Here is a 20,438-nt window from a genome sequence, read left to right on the forward strand (position 1 = left end):
AATTACAATAGACACTTTCCTTCACACGCTTTGGGGTGTGTGTGTGTGTGTGTGTGTGTGTGTGTGTGTGTGTGTGTATTTCCCCCCCTCAGAAAGAGGGAATTATCCCATCTCCCCCTAAAAAACACACACTTAAAGAATCTGCAAACCACAGCTCTCCAGTGACAGTTTATTTACCAGTTTCTGGATGTATATGTTGCAAAAATCTTATTTTAACTTGGACACAAAAGAATCTCTAAAGTTATAAAACCAAATTATCACTAAAAAATAGGATTTTAACTTGTTTTACCATATATGAAGCATTATTTCATATCTAGGTTTGCAAGGGAAAGTAATTAGCTAGAAATGGCTGATGGACATGCCTGAGGACATGGAACCCGAGGGAAAGATGGAACGGCCTGAGCCCAGTTATCTAGGTACACGTTAGTCCATCCCGTCAGCTTTGGGATCAGGAGACTTTAGCACCTGTCTATGGGATCAAAGGGGATGCCCTTCTCACTCCTCCTCCACACGGTATTACGGATGGGGAGTTAGGATCAGCGCTGGCGAGTGACTCAGTTTGAACTGCTGGATGGTGAAGTATATAGAGCAGGCTGTGTCTGGAGTCAGAAAGACCTCAGTTCAAATACGGCCTTAGCCAGTTCTAGCTGTAGGATCCTGGGCAAGTCACTTAATCTGTTTGTCTCGGTTTCTTCAATTATAAAGTGGGGGTAATCATCGTACCTTCTTGGTAGGGTTGTTGTGAAGATTATATGAAATAATATTTGTAGGGGCAGCTAGGTGGCGCAGTGAGTAGAGCACCGGCTCTGGAGTCAGGAGGACCTGAGTTCAAATGCGGCCTCAGAAACTTGACATGCTTACTAGCTGCGTAACCTTGGGCAAGTCACTTAACCCCAATATCCCTGCCTTCTCCCTCCAAAAACAAAAGCAAGCAAGCAAACAAACAAAAAAAACAAACCCCAACAACCCCCCCAAAAAAAGAAATAATATTTGTAAAGTATGTCTATTGTAAAGTACAAAAATATATTGCAAAGTATAATGTTTATAAAGCACTATGCTAAGTGTTTTACAAATATTATTTCATTTGAATTTCACAACCTGGGGGTGGGTGCTGTCATTATCCCCATTCTACAGTTGAGAAAACTGAGGAAGGCAGAGGTTAAGTGACTTTCCGAGAGTAACACGGCTATATCAAGTGTCTGAAATCAGTTTGAACTCAGGTCTTCCTGACTAGGACCAGTGCTTTATCCACCACAGGTCCAATGCACAGCGCTTGTCATATAGAGGAGGTGCTGATAAATGCTAGTTTATTAATGCATGTTTAACCATGAAATGGGCTTACTTGGGGAGTAGTGAGCTGCCCATGGACAGAAATATTCAACAAGAGACTTGATTAGTATTTGTTAGGGGAGGTTGGGGTGGAGATAGTCAAGATTCCACTGTCAGGTGAAAGTTAAATTAAGTGACCTCGAAGGTTATTTTCAGTTTGGAATTCCAATGGAAGAGAAGGGAACAAGTTTTTATTCACCAGGCCCTGTGTCAAGACTTTACAAATATTATCTCATTTGATTCTCCCAAAAACTCTGGGAGGTAGATGATATTATTACTCCTATTTGACAGTTGGGGAAACTGAGGCACGCTGAGATTTAAGTAACTTAACTATTGCATGTCTGAGGTCAGTTTGATTCCTCTAAGATCCCATGATTCTAAAATTTCTCTTTTTCAGGAAAAAGCTGGACTAGGTAGTTGGTCTTATCTCTCAAGGATATAATTTGTACAGACATATGTCATTCATTTTCTCATTTGTGCCCACAGCTAAAGTACAAAGCAGCTTTTCTCTCTTCATTCAGAATAGTTTTGGAACATTGTGTGAAAAGTGGGTGTTTTTCTATCTTTCTGTTTGTTTATCTTCTTTTCTCCACATTCAGGTTGGTCCATTCAGGTCCTGGAAAAGGATCGCTGCAGGCTGGAGTGGATCTGTCCTTTGCGACTAGGACGGGTACCAGGCAAGGAATTGAAACCCATCTCTTCCGAGCCGAGACCAGCAGGGACCTCTCCCAGTGGACAAGAAACATCGTCCAGGGCTGCCACAACTCAGCGGAACTCATAACTGAAATCACCACCTGTGAGTAGCGCTGGCCAGGGCCCTCTGGGTTGGGGATAATCAAGAAGACTCCTGAAATGCCACCCTGGCCCCAGATAGCTTCTTGCTCTGGCCCATTGAGGTGACCTAATCTCTCATTTTAGAAATTATTTTTATTATTTCCACTGGATCTAGGAAACTGATGTCCTGAGAAGGGGACTTCCTTTAGCAAAACAGATCAACACCCGCTGCAACGTAGAGTCTTAGTTGCCTGGATCGCTGAGAGGTTAAGTGACTTGTCCGGAGTAATATAGGCAACATTTGGCAAAAGTAGGATTTAAACTCGGGTCTTTCTGACTCTGGGTGGGGCCAGCTTTCTGCCCACTAGTTCACCATGACTCTGTATCCCTTGGGATTTTTTCTGCTAAAACATAAATACCCCCTAGAAGTATAACACATGGGTTTAATCATTGGTATAGAAAATTAAAGGAGGTATCATATAATGGACAGAGTGTTGGACATTGAGTCAGGAAGACCTGAATTCAAATCTTTACCTCCTACACTTACATGTAGTCCCAGGCAACTCAAATAACTTCATCGGATAGCTGGCATCTCCCAAGGACTTATGTTAGTGTGGTGGAAAGAGTACTATATTTAGAGTCAGAGGGCCTTTGTCCAGATCTGGGCTCTTCTACTTAGTGCCTACAAAAGGCAGTTTGAAATCAAGAGGCTCTGAGTTCAAATCCTGACTCTGCTACTTAATATGTGTTTGACCTTGGGCAAATCATTTAACTTCTTTGAAGGTTCCTTACCTTTAAAATAAGGAATTTGGATTTAAAGGCCTTCTAAGGTGACACCGTGGATAGAGTGCTTGACCTGCAGTCAGGAAGATCTGAGTTCAAATCCAGCCTCAGACATTTCCTAGCTATGTGACCTTGGGCAAGTCACTTAATCTCAGTTTCCTCAACCGTAAAAAGGAAATACTAGTAGAATATACTTCACAAGGGATCAAATGAGATAATATTGATAAAGAACTAAGCAGAGTGCCTAGTCCATTGCGCTTAATAAATGCATGTTTCCTTCCTGCATTCCTTTCTTCTAAGGTCCCTTCTCTCTGAATCTCTGATCCCATCACTTGAGCAGTTAATTTCACCTTTCTAGGGTTCATTTTCCTCATCGGGAGCTCTGGCACTTTCAGTCATTTTTCAGTCCTGTCTGACTCTTTTTACAATTCTCTTTGCAGAGATACTAGAGTGGTTTTCTATTTCCTTCTCCAGCTCATTTTACAGATGAGGAAACTGAGGCAAACAGGATCGAGTGATGTGCCCAGGGTCACACAGCTAAGAAACGTCTAAGGCCAGATTTGAACTCTGGAAAATGAGTCTTCCTGACTCCAGACCCAACCCTCCATGCCCAACCCTCCATGGCACTACCCAGCTGCTCCTAGCAGTTATTAGCTGCTTAATAACTTGGTCACTTGGTCTGAATCAAAATGGCTTGATATAGTGGAAACAGTGCTGTATTTGGAATCAGAAGACCTGGGTTCAAATTCTGGCTCTGCTACCATGTTTGACCTTAGGCAAGTCATGCTCTTTGAAGGTTCTTCATCTGTCAAATTAAGGGTTTGAGTTAAGATGACCTCTAAGGTCTAAGAACTCTAAAGTCCCTTCCATCTCCAATAGACAAGTAGGTTTCCAAGGCAGGTCTCTTCCATCTCTAAAATTTTATGATACTACCATTGATACTTCAGTTTAAATTAGTTTATCACCTATTTTTCAGCATACAGCCCCCTGAGAACAGGGTCCTTCAGAGAAGGAAATATGTAAAAGGAAGACTCTGATAACCTGATTCAAAAGAAGGAAGGGAATGAGACAGGTCTCCAACAAAGGTTAGGATGAACCTGGATGATGTTTTCTCACCAAAGATCAATTTCCACATCCACCCCTTAAAACTGGGGAATTCCTCCACAGAAGTTAAAATTCTTCTCTCCACATTTTTATAGTCTTTGCAAACAAAGTTGAAATTAGATGCTTTGCAGAATTTTGGCTACTACATTGTTGGGATAGAAAATTAGTGGGTTTTTTTTTTGTAATTGCCTGGAAACTAATTAGTGCTCCTCACCCCCTCAAACCACCCCCTACAAAACAAAAACAAAACATTATCTACCATCTCTGTTGAAAACCTTTTGGGATTCTCCTTTCAGCTTTTCATTTGTGATGCTGTTTTGTACGAGGGCACGCGCGCACACACAGGCACACACACACACACACACACACACACACACACACACACACACACACACACACACAAGACCAGAGATTTCAAAGTGTGAGCTGGAAGAAGCTTATGCCACCTGAATCTTAAGTATCAGGAAACTGTTTCATCAGAGAAGCCCAGACTCTCTTAGCTACCAGAAGTGCCACAGCGAATAGGAGATGAAGATGCCTAATGGAGCCCTATTTAGTTTGCCCTTAACAACCTCTGAAAAGTCTTTCCTCTCCTCCCCAAATTCAATTTTGAATGTCACAGGCAGGAAGAATAATCACGTTGTTACCTTAGAACTCTCGTCCACTGGAGATCAAGACCTAAAGTAATTTACTTTTCAGTTAATAAGGAGAACTCGGCAAATTTATAGCAATTGCAGGTTTACAAAGTGCTTTTCATTATAGCAGTAAAATGAACACGGAAAGAGCACTGACTTTGGAGTGGAAGGACCTGGGTTCAGATTTGGTTTCTGACACTAGCATTGACACTTCCCAGGGCTTCAGTGTCTTCATCTGTAAATTGTCAATATGGTCTCCGAGGTCCCTTCCTTGAAATCTATGCTCCTATGAAGTTGGACAGGTCTGGTCTGGATCTGTGATTTGACTGGTGTTAAGAATTCCTAGTATGAGAAATTCTTTCCAATGATAACTATTAGCAACTCATTTGTAAGTTCGGAGAGCTGTCTGGGGCACTGAGTGGTGAAATGATATACCCGTTATCACAGCCAGTATTTGTCAGTGACAACACTCGAGCACAGATCTTCCTGATTCCAAGGTTGGACTGCTTATCCACTATGCCACACTTCCTCTTGTGAAAGAAGAAGGAAGGAAAAAAAGGAAGGAAGGAAGGGAGGTAGGAAGGAAGGAGGGAAGGAAGGAAGGCAGGAAGGAGGGAAGGAAAGGAGGGAGGGAGGGAGAGATGGAGAAAGGAAAGGAGAGACGGAGGGAGGAAGGAAGGAAGAGAGGGGAGGGAGGAAGGAAGGAAGGGAGGAAGGAAGGAAGGAAAGAAGGAAGGGAGGAAGGAAAGAAGGAAGGAAGAAAGGAAGGGAGGCAGGGAGGGAGAGAGAGAGAGGGAGAAAGGAAAGGAGAGACGGAGGGAGGGAGGAAGGAAGGAAGAGAGGGGAGGGAGGGAAGAAGGGAGGAAGGAAGGAAGGAAGGAAGGAAGGAAGGAAGGAAGGAAGGAAGGAAGGAAGGAAGGAAACAAGAATTCATTAAACACCTACTATGTGCCAGGAACTGTGCTTAGCACTTTACAAATATTATCTCATTTGATCCTCACAACAACTGTTTGAGGTAGGTGCTGTTATTATCCCCAGTTTACAGTTGAGAAAACTGAGGCATACAGCAGTTAAATGACTTGTTCAGGGTCACACAGCTAGTAAGTGTCTGAGGGCAGATTTGAACCCAGGTCTTTCTGACTCCAAGGCTGGATTACCTAGCTACTATACCACACTGCCTAACGGATAGTATCTGTTAAACAGACTGATTTGCAAAGTGAAGATCTCATCATATGTTTCATATTCTTTTCCAAGCATCTAGATTTTTAAAGACTGACCAGCTCATCTCAGAGCATTTTGAGATGACATCACCCATTTCTGAACCACGTGGCCAAAGCTTCTATTATCTTCTTGACAGCACAAAATCAGCCTCTCCATTAGAAAGGGAGGGTGAGGTGGGGGAGGGGAGGGCTGTTTTAGTGAAAGTAGGTGGCACTGTAAAAGCTTGCCCCAAGCTTTATATTGTCCCAAAGAGAGACATCCCATACAACTGACCCCTCACTGTCTGTAGCAATAGGTGGGGGTTTTTTCTGTATCTGAAATGGTCAAATGGAATGAATTGATGAAAAATATACACTATGGTGATTTACTTTTTAATAAATTATTTAAAATATTGACCATTAGATCATTTTGAGCCACCTTCCCCCAGCCATGTTCAGAGATAATTCTGTTTCCATCTATTAGAGAAGATATAGACTCTTGCTGGTCACTTGGAGGCAGTAGGGTGCTGTAAATGGGGCACTGAACATGGAGTTGGAACAGGTGGATTGGGAATACTGGCTCCACAATTTACTAGCTGTGTGACCTTAAGCAAGTGACTTAAACTCTCTAAGATTGTTTCCTAAACTGCGAAATAAAGATATTTACACTTTGTGTTTCCCACATGTTTCTATCACTTTAAGGTTTATAAACTGCTTTCTCAGCATTATTCCGTTTGATCCTCAGAACAGCCCCAGGAGGTATTTTTATTCTCATTATGCAGATAAGGAAACTGAGTCAGACAGAGGTTAAGTGACTCACTCAGGGTCATACAGCTAGTAGATGTCTAAGATGGGCATGAAAACCTGGTTTTTCCAACTTCCAGTCAATTGCTGTACCCACTACCCGGTAAGATAAGATAACACAGGTGAAATGTTTTATAACCTTACAATACTTGTCAGTGTAAAGTACTGCTATTATTCTGTTCAGATGTTCAGGGTATTAAAAAAAGTTTTCCTAGTGTTTGTTTGTGAGACAACCTTTCGAGAAAGGTTGATAGTATTGCAAATGTCAAATTACCTCTGAGTTTGGCTATGGCCCAAAAGACCATTTGAGCAGATTTTCACACTAGGGCCATAACATAGACAGATTTTAGTAAGTGCAGCTAGGAAATGTTTACAATATTCTCTCCAATTTATTTCTCCACTACCCATAGCAAACTGAAAAGAAATTTCCCTTATCTGTAAGTTCATCAGTTTGGGTACTTTATCTACCAGTGCCACTTCTAAATCCTCTCTTTCTGTGTGATTTTTGTCCATCTCAAAAAAATAAGAAAAGAGAATTCTATCCAAAGAGAAGATCTTTCAGTCCTATTCGAGCCAACATCATAGTAGAAAGATTATCGGACTGGGAGTCAGGATACGTGGCTTCAATACTCTTTGGAATCCCAAGGCCCTATGTAATCTTCACAATTATCAGTAGGTGAACTTTCATCTCTACCACTATAAGTAACTTTATTACTTTGGGGACTTTATTTCACCTCTCCAGGCCTCAGTTTTCTCATCTGTAAAATGTGGGGTTAGATGAGATCCCAGGTTCACTTGAGGGAACTGGAGCTACGGGAACATATTTGTCAAGTATTTGAAGTGTTTTCACATAGAACAGAGAGAGGGTTAAGCTGATTCTGTTTGACACCGAAGGACAAAACCAAGAGCCCTGAGTGGAAGCTGCAAAGAGGAAAATTTAGGCTCGATATAAAGAAAAATCTCATGCTTTTTAGAATTATCCAAAAGTGAGATGAGCTGCCTTGCAGACCAGTGGCTTCCTCTTTGGTGGAGACCTTCAAGCACAGACTTGAGCTAGCAAAGGGGTATTGTGGTGAGGAATCTTTTTTCGGGAGTATGCAGCATGAAATGAAATCTGAGATTCTAGGGTTCAGAGCCAGAATGGACTTTAGAGCCCAAATCACTGGTCCAACCCCTTCATTTGAGAAATGAAGGAACTGAGACCTGGGGAGGAGAAGTTGACTCGGCCATGGTCACCTGGGTAGTCAGTAGGAGAGCCCGAATTCAAACATAAGCAGTTTAACTCCAAGTCCACAGCTTTTTTGAATACCTAGATAATCTCTGAGGTCCCTTCTATTTCTAACATCCTTTGGCTTGCTAGTCTTTTCAATGCTGGGCATGAAATCCATGGATGACACCAGGGACAGAGAACATCAAATGCCTGATAAAGCGTGTTGCCTTCATTTGGGTTATAATTTTGTTTCCTCCTTTGTCTTCCAGCGTGCACGTACAAAAACCAGGAGTGCCGTCTAACCATACATTATGAGCATGGATTCTCCATCACCACTGAGCCACAGGAGGGTGCCTTCCCCAAGACAATCATTCAGGCTCCCTACGAAAAGCTCAAAATGTCTTCAGACGATGGAATCAGGATGCTTTATTTAGACTTTGGAGGAAAGGACGGAGAGATTGTAAGTGTGCTCAGCCCCAGTACGGTCACTGATTCATTTGGCTATCTTTTATAGTCTTTGAGCTAGGTGGCACAGTAACTTGGTCTTGGGAAGTCTGGAGTTCAAATTCTTCCTCAGACATTCACTAGCTGTATGGCCTTGGGCAAATCATTTAATCTCTTCCAGCCTCAGTTTCCTCATCTGTGGAAAGGAAAAGATAGTAGCACCTACCTCCTAGGGCTGTTGTGAGGCTAATGAGGTAATATGTGCGAAGTGCTTTGCAAACCTTAAAACACTATATAAATGCTAGCTATTTATTGGAAACCTATGGGAGGGGGAGGAGAGTCCCTCCCGGTTATATTACTATAACTGTGTTTAGGAGCACATATATATATCTTTATCTTTCACTTTGTCTGAGAGGCTTCAGAGAAATTTGAGGCAAATGAAAGAATTCCTTACAATGTCAGTGCAAGTTTTGACTAAATATGACTTCTAAGCTCTGTGTTTGGGATGTGCACCAATGTAGGTGAAAATTTGAGCAAATTCATGAATTAACATCATATTTACATTTGTTTCAGTACCTAAAGATCACCCATTTGTTTAAACAGAGTCCTCCTTAGTCTCTTTCAGTCCTGGTTTAGTGGAAAGGGTGTTGGAGGGAGCGACTGAATTTGTCAAAACATCCCACCCCCACCCCCTGACCCCAAGTCAGTGTCCTGCTAGTCTCCATCTCAGTCAAGCCACCTTTGGAGTCTTGAGTCGGGTTTTGTCTACCACTATTTAGGAAGGATATTGGTAACTTAGACATCAACCCTCGGAGGAAGACAACCATTATGGAGAATGGCCTTAAATTTCTGTTGTATGAGGATTGTATGAAATAACTGGGGATATGCAGGCAGGACTTGGTAGACTTGATAGCCTTCTTCTATGGCTGCACCATAAAAAGGGGGATTAAACTGGTTTTGGTTAGCCCCAGAAAGCAGAACCAGGAAAAATGGAAATTGTATGGAGCAAATTTAGACTTGACATTAAAAAACAAAGTTCTTAACAGTTTGAGCTATCCCAAAGTAGCTGCCTTGGGAGGCAGTATGTTTGCTCTCCCTGGAGGTCCTCAGTCTTAAGCTTGATGACCATTTTTAGGGAGTTTCATCAAGAATTGCTTTTTGGGTGCTCATATGAAATAGGCTGAAGGAACTGGAGTTGTCTAGGCTGGAAAAGAGAAGCTGTTTTCAAGTATTTGAAAGGTTGTGATTTGGAAAGTGGATTTGACCTGTCCTGTTTGGTCTCAGATGGCAAAGTCAAGATCAGTGATGGGGAGGGGAAGAGGGGAGTTACTGAGAGGCACTTTTTAGAGCCATGGGCCACTAGAGTTAGAGCTTGAAGGGCTCTTAGAGGCCATCAAGCCCAACATCTTCATTTCGATGATGGGAAACTGAGGCATTGAGAAGTTAAGTTGCTTGAAGTCACACAGCTAATAAGAATCTGGTGAGATTTGAACCCAGGTTTTCTTGAATTCAAAAAACATCCTAGCACTGAAATTCTAGGATTCCCTGAATTTGTTCTTAACAATGTATAATTAAGATTATTATAATATATTGAATAATTGAAATAGAATAATTGAAATCAAGATGGAATCCTCAAATAACATAAAAGTCAATCATTTCAACACGGTGCCTGACTCTGCCTTGGATAATTCTACTTCACCCCTTGGTCCTTCTGTGCTGTCTTAGCATTTGTAGGGGCCATGTGTAGCTTTCTTTTTATATTTTAAAAGAATGGTGCTGGTAAAAATGCCATAAATAAACTTAGGAGCTTTCAGTCAAGAAACGATGCCAGATAAAACAGGGATTACCCAATCTATAGAATACTGTAGGAGGCTATAAGCAGCCATAATGACTGCCATGTGATCTACAATGAACCCCTGTGCAAAGTGCTGAACTAGCTGTTGTTTCTAGCATCCATTATGGCTTCATAGTACTTTATTTTGTTGCCTTTCTTTCTTTGTTTCTTTTTCTTCCTCTCCTTCAATTCCTCTTTCTTTCTTTTTCTTTTTTCCTTCCCTTCTTCTCTTTCTTCCTTCCTTTCTTCTTTCTTCTCTTTCTTCCTTCCTTCTTTTCTCTCTCTGTCTCTCTCTCTGTCTCTCTCTCTGTCTCTCTCTCTCTCTCACTCTCTCTCTGTCTCTCTCTCTCTGTCTCTCTGTCTCTCTCTCTCTGTCTCTGTCTCTCTCCCTCTCTCTCTCTCTCTGTCTCTCTCTCTGTCTCTCTCTCTCTCTCTATCCCCTTGTCTCTCTATCTCTCTCTGTCTCTCTCTTCTCTCTCTCTCTCTCTCTCTGTCTATCTCTCTTTTTCGGGCTGGTCCTCTCTCTCTTTCTGTCTATCTCTCTCTCCTCTCTATCTTCTATCTCGCTTCTCGCTGTCTTCCTATCTTTTATTGAGGTCTCTCTCTCCTCTCTAGTCTCTCTCTTCTTCTCTTCCTCTCTCTTTCCCTGCCCTCCTAGAATTTATAATCTAGTTAGAGAGATAATACACCAATGAGAGAAAACAATGATTAGAGCACTGGTGGGATTCAGCCGGTTCACACCGGTTCGGTTGAGTTCTGTGAACAGGTTGTTAGCGGGGGCGGGGCCTGCGTCTGCCACGTCAGTGGTGGCAGCTGCATCTCAGCTTGGTTTCCATGAAGAACCGGTTGCTAACTTATTTGAATCCCACCACTGGATTAGAGTGTTAAAAACGACTATTATGGACATTCAGGAAGGGGCTTTATTTGTTAGGTTTCTAATTTATGTAAATACTTTTTATGAAAATGGATTTGTAAGATGCATAGTAATGAATATGCTCAAAGGATTATTGCTTTCTCTCTTAGAAATTTGGGTTTTAAAACCAGAAGTTACCTTGGAGATCATCTAATCCAATGCCCCCATTCTACAGATAAGGAAATTGAGGCTCAGAGTGAGGAAGTGATTTGTCCAAAGTCACATAACAAGTAGGAGAGTTGGGATTTGACTCCAAGTTCTCTGAATCCAATTCCGATATTCTTTTCATAAGGCCATGCCGAATGGAAGATAAATGTCTTTTAAAGATAATTTGCCTAATATAGAAAATGAACACACACACACACACACACACACATCTCCAAGTGCCACCTCCCACTGGATAAGTGGCCAAAGGATATAAGCAAATGATTCTCAGATGAACTGCAGGTCATTAACAGCCACAGGAAAGATTGTTTTAAATCATTAGTAATAAGAGAAATACACATTGAAATAACTCCGAGGTTTTACTTCACACCCAGCTAATTGGCCAAGATGATAAAGCACAGGCGGAGTCAGTCAGAATGGGCTGTGGAAAACAGGCATGCTTATACATTGTTGTGAGAGCTGTGGTTAGTGTGTTTGTTAGAAAACAATTTTGAAATTATGCTAAGCAAATGATTACAACGTCCATAGTCTTTGACCTAGAAGTTCCACTGCTAGGCATATTCGGAGGCAGGGAGGCAGGGTGGGGTGTTAGGTTATTTATTTCCAAAGCCTGCCAGAGTCTATCAATGCTGGCTTAGCTGATGTAGCCCTAAGTCTGTTATGACCTCCCCACTCTTGCAACTTGGACAATATCAGTCTGTACAAAACCAATTTGGGGACCAAGCCAAGGAGTGGGGTGAGGGGAGGAGGGGGGACTTCTCCCTCTTCCCATCACATTTTTTTCCCAACAAGATTGCTTTAAATTTAAATGAAATTCCCAAACCGAAAACATATAGCAGCAACCAATCACCAACATCACTGCTTCTCACGCTACCCTTTTTTGGAAGTTAGGGAAGGAGAAGGTAGTATTTGTGTTTGAGGAAACTTGGCTGTATCTCGGAAGAGCCAGAGATGTGTGAGGACTGGTACCCATAGTGTAGGGTGGCTGGAAGACCCAGGGAGGGTAAAGTTAGAAAAAAAAAGTCCTGCCGAAATAATTCTTAGCTACACTTTTTGCAGTATCAAAAAACTGGGAACAAAGCAGATGTCCGCTGACTAGAGAATGACCAAATATCATGTGGTATGTGAATTTAATGGGATGCTATTGTCTGGGGAAAAAAAGGCAAAAAACATTTCCTGCCCTCAAGACGTTTATGTTCTAGTTGGAGGGAAAACATGACAACAACTTGGTAGCCATCTAAATACACCTCTCTCTCTCTCTCTGCTCTGCAGGGGTGAGAGGCTATGGGTGTGGAAGTATACTATTGTACATTACACTAGTAGTCTCAGATGTTGGTTTATTTTATTTAACTGTTTCTTTTTTCCTCTTTCCTATTCTTCATTACAAGGGAAGTTTCACTGTGTGGGATTGGGATGCATTCACAAATTTTGATGATGTCAAAGAATTTATAAACAAAAATCAAAATTTTTTAAAAAGATAACTCATCTAGTTATAATCATCTTCAGGCCCCTTTGCTGTGAAAAATCAATTATTTTGTAACAATCATCAACTTAAAATGTCTCTGTCTTTTTATTTCAGCAATTGGACCTTCACTCCTGCCCCAAACCTATCGTGTTCATCATTCATTCCTTCTTGTCAGCTAAGATCACAAGGCTTGGGTTGGTGGCATGAATGGAGGGGTAGTGGTTTCCACAAGAAGAAGCAGAACCACCATGCTTACTGGAAGTATGATCCACCAATCCATGTTAGGTGCTAGCCAGTCACCAGCAGTGCCCCAGGGGGAGCAGAGGACATTGATTGTCAGGTCTAGCCAGTCCTAGTTACTCTCTGAGGCATTGCAAACACAAAGGATCTCTCTTAAGAAAAAAGCATCACCTGGAATTTCAGAACCGGTCTCTTTAGTCAAGGAAAATGTCCTTATCGGAGGCAAAAAACAGCTTGTACATACTGACAAAAGAGGCTTTTAAAAGTTCAGTGATTTGAAATGATTTAAAACATACTGTATAATAAAAATTAGCATATTACTGTGTGTTCACACTTCAGAATCATTGTTGCACATATTTTCACATAACTTGTTTATTGAGAATGAGCAAGGGCTAAGTAGGTGAAGAATGGACATTTATCACCCTCCTATCCCCCTCCCAAAAAGGTGATGATCTAGGATTAAAATTAGACTATTTCCAGCTGCTAAATAAATTTAATTTCTTTGAGGGGGAATAAATATTTTTTCACATAGAATCTGGTCTTTCATAAGACGCATAGATTTAAGTAAGGGACTTTTACAGATCATCTAATCTAAATCTCTCATTTTACAAATGATGAAATTGAGGCCGAAAAAGGGAAAAGGGACTTCCTCAACGTCAGGCAAGTAGGAAGAAGCAGAGTTGGGAATCTGTATCCTGACTCCAAATCCAACTTCCTTCCGCTATCCTTAAATATGGTATGGCTATGATACTTTTTTTTGATGAATTCTATTTCTGATGTGAGAGAATGATTCTGAAGTGTTCTCCGTTAATGAATGTTGAGCAAAAAAAAAATTCAATAGAAATTAGTCTACTGATTGGTAGAGTTGGAAACTGCATAGGTTACTTAGTGCTTGAGGGAAGATGATTAATCCTGGGACTCCAATGTGAATACCAAGGTTTGTTCTCTGACAGCAAACCCAGTGAGGAGGAAGCCGGCAGCAGGCATTGACTATAAGCTTTCTGGGTCGGAGAGCAAGTCACAAATTCTCTCTCTCTCTCTCTCTCTCTCTCTCTCTCTCTCTCTCTCTCTCTCTCTCTCTCTCTCAAATATAAAAGGAAAGAAGAAACCCTACCAGGCCATATAAATTCTTTGTCCTCTGTTCAGTTTTGTTAATGTCTGTGTTGAATATGGAATCAATACTTCTTTACATGCCATGGTGACTAGGAAGAGCAGGCCTGGTCACATACTAGGATGTGCTGCAGGTTATCCCCAAACCAAATTCTATCCAGTGCTTTGGGTTCTTTTAGAATCATAGAGATAACAGCTAATGGCTTGGTTTTATTCCATCAAAGAATCAGGGACAAATGAAGCTGTTCAAACCTAACTCCACTGAAACAAAATCTCTGTGTTTTAGGTTTATATCAATTCCATCCAACATTTAAACCAGATTCTTCTCCCTGTGGCTTGTTTAGACAAGCTTTCTGGATTGGAGCTCTGATTTTCAGAATCACAGGGGTTTTTGCACAAATCTATGCAAAGAATTTAAGAAAAATTTGAAAATTGGCCCACCTGCTCTCAAACCTCTCTGCTGCCAGGTATATGAAATGAAATGATGTGCAAAGCCTTATGGGGTGGGGATGGGGAGGGAAGATTGATTTTTCTTAAGCGTGCTTATAAATTTGAATCTTTATTTCTATAAAGCTAAAGATTGAAATGCGAGCTTATGTACTGTAGGAAAGGCTTGACAAATTTGTAAGCTGCACTGCATTATTTCCTTATTCATCTGAAAATCACTGGAATGTTGTTCTATCAGAGAATTTTACTTGTGCATTGTAAATAACTTCTTAGGAAACATGCTAGTGCCAAGAGCTGAAGTCGCCACAGTCCATAATCTAAGGTGCTCAGTACATGAAGAATGAGTGACTTACTCAGAACTAATGTGCAACAATCCTATTATATATTTATAGAAAAATTTAAATGATGGTAATTGCAAATATTCTTTCTTCATCACTTACCAGGTTTTGGACTGATTCATATCTGGGTGGGGTCAACAGAATGATACTACCTTCTCTGCATTTATAAAAGTTTAATTAAAATATTTATATTTTAGAGGAAATATATTTGAATAAAATTATTGGATTTTTCTGAAGCAAACTAAAATGTGTCATTAGCAAGTAATGCAGCTTTTATTAAGAGAATTGTGGACATGGGTCATTTGTTGCTCCAGAGAAATGCTTGTGAATGGTGGGCTTGTCACAGGGTGGCTAAAATGGACGTGTGTGTGTGTGTGTGTGTGTGTGTGTGTGTGTGTGTAGATAGATGGATGGATGGATGGATAGATAGATAGATAGATAGATAGATAGATAGATAGATAGATAGTAGAGAGAGATGGGAGTTACTCCAACACAGATGAAATCATAGATTCAGACCAAAAAAAAAAGCCTGTCATGAAAATTACAATATGTTTCATTCGAGAGATGTGTTTATATGTGTGTGTAGATAGAAATAGATATCTGCCTAGAAAGGCAGATATTTCTCTATCTATATCTATACAGAGAGTTATAGATAAAGAGATAAAGATTCATGTTTAGATAGAGATGGATAGGTATAGATATAGAGATAGATATCTATATCTGTACAGATATTTAGGTAGATATCTATATGTATCTTTACACATATATTTTCCTTTTTGAATGAAATATGCTGTAATAATTTTGATGACAGGCTCTTTTTGTTTATATTTTTTATTTTTTCTGTGTTGGGGGGAACTCCCAATATGGAAGCTTCCTCCATGGCATAATGGGAAAAGCGTAGGATTTGAAATCAAAGGAGATAAGTTCAGTGCTGTCTCTGCTATTTCCTGCCTATGTGACTTTGGGCAAGTCACTTAACTTCTTGAGCTTCCTTACCTATAAAACGATGGATTATATGGATTAGATGACCTCAACGGTTTCTTCCAAATCTAAATCTATAATCTCACAATCCACTCATGGGGCTACAGCTATAACTTAAAGCCTGAAAGAGTCTGGTGCACCAAGATGTTTATTTATTGTCTATTGCTACCTAACTAGTATGTTTCCGAGGAATGACTTGAATTCTAAGACTAGCCCTCTCTCTGAACATTATTACATCAGGCTGCCACTTGAGGTAGGCTTTAAGCTGACATTAGGGGAGAAGATTGAGAGGGATTGATTCTGGTCAGCCAGTGAAACCACTAGTTTTGTTTTGTTTTTCTTTTTTGTCAAATTATCTTAACCAAGTTGCATTTTGTCAGATCATCAGTGTCTCCTGTCCATTTTAATCAGTGGATTAGTTGCATTTGCAAGCCATATTTTTGTGGTGGTTGTTGTTATGTAGGTTGAGGCTGGTAAAAGTGTACAGCAATATTATTACCACCACTTCGTAGAAGCCTGGCTCATTAGTAATCCACCACGGCCAGGTGGGTGAAAAATAATTCCATGCCCCTTCAAGGGAAAGGAAATATTGAATACGGGCTGTAACACAAATGGCAGGACAAAATCTAATGATCACCCCTTCAGAAGGAACTTGGGAGACATATAGACCTTGAAGGCTTTAGATTGTGGTCCCTTTTGAAAAATCAGAGTGGCCCCAAAACTGGCTTCTGTGTCATCAGAGACTAGTTTATTCTGCTTAATTCATATCAGTTCAAACAATTTAGAATGGCCTTAAAATAATTCTTCTGAACTTGGGTAGGATCCATCTGGTCTTTGGTTTCTGCATAGATCTACTGTAACCTCTAAAGGTGACCAGAAGACAGGAAGGAAGGCGACCTTTTGAATGTATCACAACAAAAAAAAATTATGCCTATATGAATAGTATCATTAACATATTTTTCTAATGAACTTAGCTGAATTAAATACTCATTATCCAATTTCTAGCCATGCAGCACACAATGCAAAGTCAGCAACAATGGACGAAATGTGACAGGTTTGTCAACAGTTTCAGAAGAAAAGCAGAGGGCTGAATGGGCTTGAAAATGGTTCAATTACTTTTATCCCACAAGACAATTCGTTGCCTGGCATCAGGAGAATCTTAGGAGTAAGTGGAAAATACAAAGGATTTCCATCTCCAACAGCTTTTCCCTAAAATCACTTAAATCTTACGGGAGAAATCCTATTACAAATAACTAAGAGAATGTCAAAAATTGACTTTTTGTGATCATGAAATTTTGTTGAATTTAATGGTCCTTCAAAAAAAGCAAGGTGGCAAATATTTTTCTTATGCTAACATTTTATTGTAATGTTATTTCTTGTAATGGAATTTAACCAGTACACCAAAACTCCAAAGGTCTATCCTGATTCTCTTTTGTACTAAAATTTGGTTTACACTAAACATAACTCGAAATAGGTGATCCACAGAGTAGGGTTTAGGATTGACGTGATGGCTGTCTTCAAGTATTCAAAGGGCTGTCATGGGGAACTAGATTGCTTCCCGTAAGCCCTAATGAACAAAACTAGAAACAAATGTTAGAAGGTTAAAAGAGATTGAATTCCCCAAATAGAATGGGCCACCTGGAGGGCCTGGGGCGGGGCGGGTGGGGGGGAGTGAGGAGTGAATGTTGCAAAGGGGATTCCCATTCAGGAACAGGTTGGGAGGTTGGACCTATGAGGCACCTTCCAATTCTGACCTTCTGTGATTAGGGGAAAACATTCATATTTTTATTATAATAAGATTTGACCTGAAAGAGTTAAAAAGAGCCCTTTAAGAACTTAGGAAGCTCAACTCACCTGATACAAGTTTCCACTCCTCAACAGTTCTGTTAAATGGCCTTCTAGCCTTTACTGGAATACCTCCAATGATGGTGAGTTCACTACCTCTTAAGCCAGTTTGGGTTATTTTGTTTTAAGAGTTCTAGTCTTTTTTTCTGACAACATCCTTTATTCTACTTCTTCCTTGAAATTTTTATCACTTTAGGGAGCTCAAGGTACAGAACTTATTCTACCAGTATGGATTGACCCCTTCTCTGCCATTTATACTTTATTTTCTGGGGCACTGAGAGTTTAAATGACTTGCTCTGTGTCCCACAGCCAGTCTGTGTCCGGGGTAAGATAAGGCTAGCTTTCTCCTCTATATCACCCTGACTTTTCAATTACTCTAATAGTAAGCCAATCTTCCTGTAACATTCTCCTGTTCCTAGCCATTGTTTCTAGTTATGCTCCCTGAAGCTACACAGAATAAGCATAAAGCTCTCTTCCAAATGACAGCTTTTCATACACTTGGAGACAGTTATCATCCCCCTCCCCGAGTCATCTTCTCCAGGACAAATCCTCAGTGGTCCTCGAAGCCCTGTTCCCAAGAAATGCAGAAGTGGGGGGGGTGGGGGGAAGAGACACCAGGTAGCTTTGTGTGATAGGATTCCTAAAACTTTCAGCATCCTAGTTACCTAAGTAGATAGATTTGGGGATGAAAAAGCTGGTAGAGAGAGGGATGGAATAGAGGCCCCCCCACACACCCACACACACCGTATACAAACTCAGATCAATCTTATAACAAGATCAGAAAGTAATTTTATTTAAAGATGTTTCTTTAGACTCAATATTCAAGTGGATCTCTTATCTCAGCCATGTGGGTAGTCCATCAGACAATGCAGCTCACCACTCATCCCTGCCTGCTCATCCTACGGGCCTCTCTGTCCGTGTCCTTCCATAAGTTTTACGCAGGGGGTGCATCCAACATGGTAGATGCCTTTCTTGCCTTCTCTGGACATCCTGAGGGATCCCCATAGAGCATTCAGGCCAACCTTTGAGTGGTCCTTTGTGACAGATCTCTTTTTTACTCATTCCCATTAAATTGTGAGCTCCTTGAGGGCAAGGATTGTCTTTTCTTCTTTTTGTATCCCCAGGGCTTAGCAAAGTGCCTAGCACATAGTAGGTGCTTAATAAATGATCACTGACTGACTGATTGATGGAATCCTTTTCTCAGTTTCTCCTTCATAATTCCATTTGTCATGTGATACAGCCTACTCACACCCACTATATGCCTTTTGACTGACCTCCATAAACACTCAAAATTTTATGAGGAAAATAAAATTATAAGAGACCTTCTCATTGTGTATGTGTTTTTTTTTCCTTAAAGGATAATAAATCTCAGAAGGATTCTTTATTCTAAGTATTTATAATTTTTTAAACTGTGTAAGGAATTTTTTCATGGTTATTCCCCTTCTACTTTGTATTTGTAAGTGTTTATATGGTTCCAGACGACAAAGAATGAGTATCTCACACAAAGGGTCAAATCAGAGCTGAGTGTCAACATTATATCCAGGATTGCCATTCTTTAAACAAAAGCATTTTCTATGTTGGCGGATAAAGTATTCAGGGGCACTAGATATGTAAACTAGTCTTGTGATGGTAAATGAACATTGCCTTGTTCATAACAAATAGTATTTCATTGCAGGCGAATCTTTTTTTATTTCTAAAACTTACTTCATAATATTCTACACAATAGAACTCTTTGAACACGAACCCCAAAATCAATTATCAGGTCACCTATGGTGCTTCGAATCAAACGAAATTTGATTTCCCTTAGGAAGTACACCCGTACAGCTTGTTAAAGTGATTAAGTCATGTTACAAGGTGGGCATGCAATCAATTTGGTATCATTTTAATAGGAAAGCAGCAGGAGCAACTAATTTGTCCCCTTTATTCTTTAGTCATTGGACACACAAGACACCTTTCTAGAGCAGAAGAGCTCAGGGCTCCTCACACAGAAGAAAAAGAATAGCTCATTCCCAGACAGCCAAAATGATAAAGAAAATACAAAGTGGAAAGGAAGAAAATGGTCACAAGGGATGGAGCAAATCACAGGGTCAGAAAGCTCTGGGGGGCTCATTGCAAGGTCAAAGGTGGTGGGAAGACAGGGAGGGGGTTCAGTCTGACTCCCTCAAGCCCAGCTCTTCCTCTCTACCTCCTTCTTATCCCAAAGTTTTTTCAGGCCTTGGCTATTTCAGGACCTCAGAATACAAAAGGAAGCTTTATTCTTCTCAAAAAACAATGCTTCCTTTATTTTGAGCAATTTTAGATCATAACACTTTGGATCAATCAAGCAGGTTTTCCCCTCCAAAGATACAAAGACCAAGTCTGATGCAAAATTTTCAATATGATATTCACTCACTACTTCACACCCCGATGAACTGAAATGGGGGGCAATTCAGCCCCAGTACGCTCATAATCAGAATGGTTAGGTCAGAAGGGAGCATAAAGATCACCAAGTTCAACCCCAACATTTTACAAAGGAAGAAACTAAAGTTTAGAGAAGGTCACCAGGCTGGAAAGGGGTAGTCATGATTTAATTCCAGGCATCCTGCATAAGACTCATCATGCACCTGACTTTCTCCTCACATCAGATTTACACAGATTTCTCAATAATAAAAATAAATAAATAAATGGTTTTAAGAGGTCGTACTTACAAGTAGTAGGGTTCGAGTCCGAAGTTTTTTCAAGCCAGGGGCTCAAGAATTTAATGCTCTGTTAAATGTGCTTTCAACTAGTAAGTCAGCAATGAATTTTTAGATGTGAAAGGACTTTAGTGTTTATGGCA

General features: G+C 40.5%; 1 protein-coding gene across 1 annotated transcript in view; it reads left to right on the forward strand.

Moving 5' to 3' along the window:
• Positions 1–15,041, forward strand: part of SNTB1 (syntrophin beta 1) — a 311,463-nt gene extending 296,422 nt beyond the window's left edge. Inside the window, exons 5-7 of the mRNA XM_036752733.1 lie at positions 1,929–2,125; positions 8,108–8,298; positions 12,774–15,041. Coding sequence (XP_036608628.1) covers positions 1,929–2,125; positions 8,108–8,298; positions 12,774–12,866 — 481 coding nt within the window. The 3' untranslated portion in view covers positions 12,867–15,041. The remainder of the gene's footprint in view (positions 1–1,928; positions 2,126–8,107; positions 8,299–12,773) is intronic.
• Positions 15,042–20,438: the final 5,397 nt, after the last annotated feature.

The sequence above is a fragment of the Trichosurus vulpecula genome, chromosome 1 (genome assembly GCF_011100635.1).
Source record: "Trichosurus vulpecula isolate mTriVul1 chromosome 1, mTriVul1.pri, whole genome shotgun sequence".
NCBI classification, from domain to species: Eukaryota; Metazoa; Chordata; class Mammalia; order Diprotodontia; family Phalangeridae; genus Trichosurus; species Trichosurus vulpecula.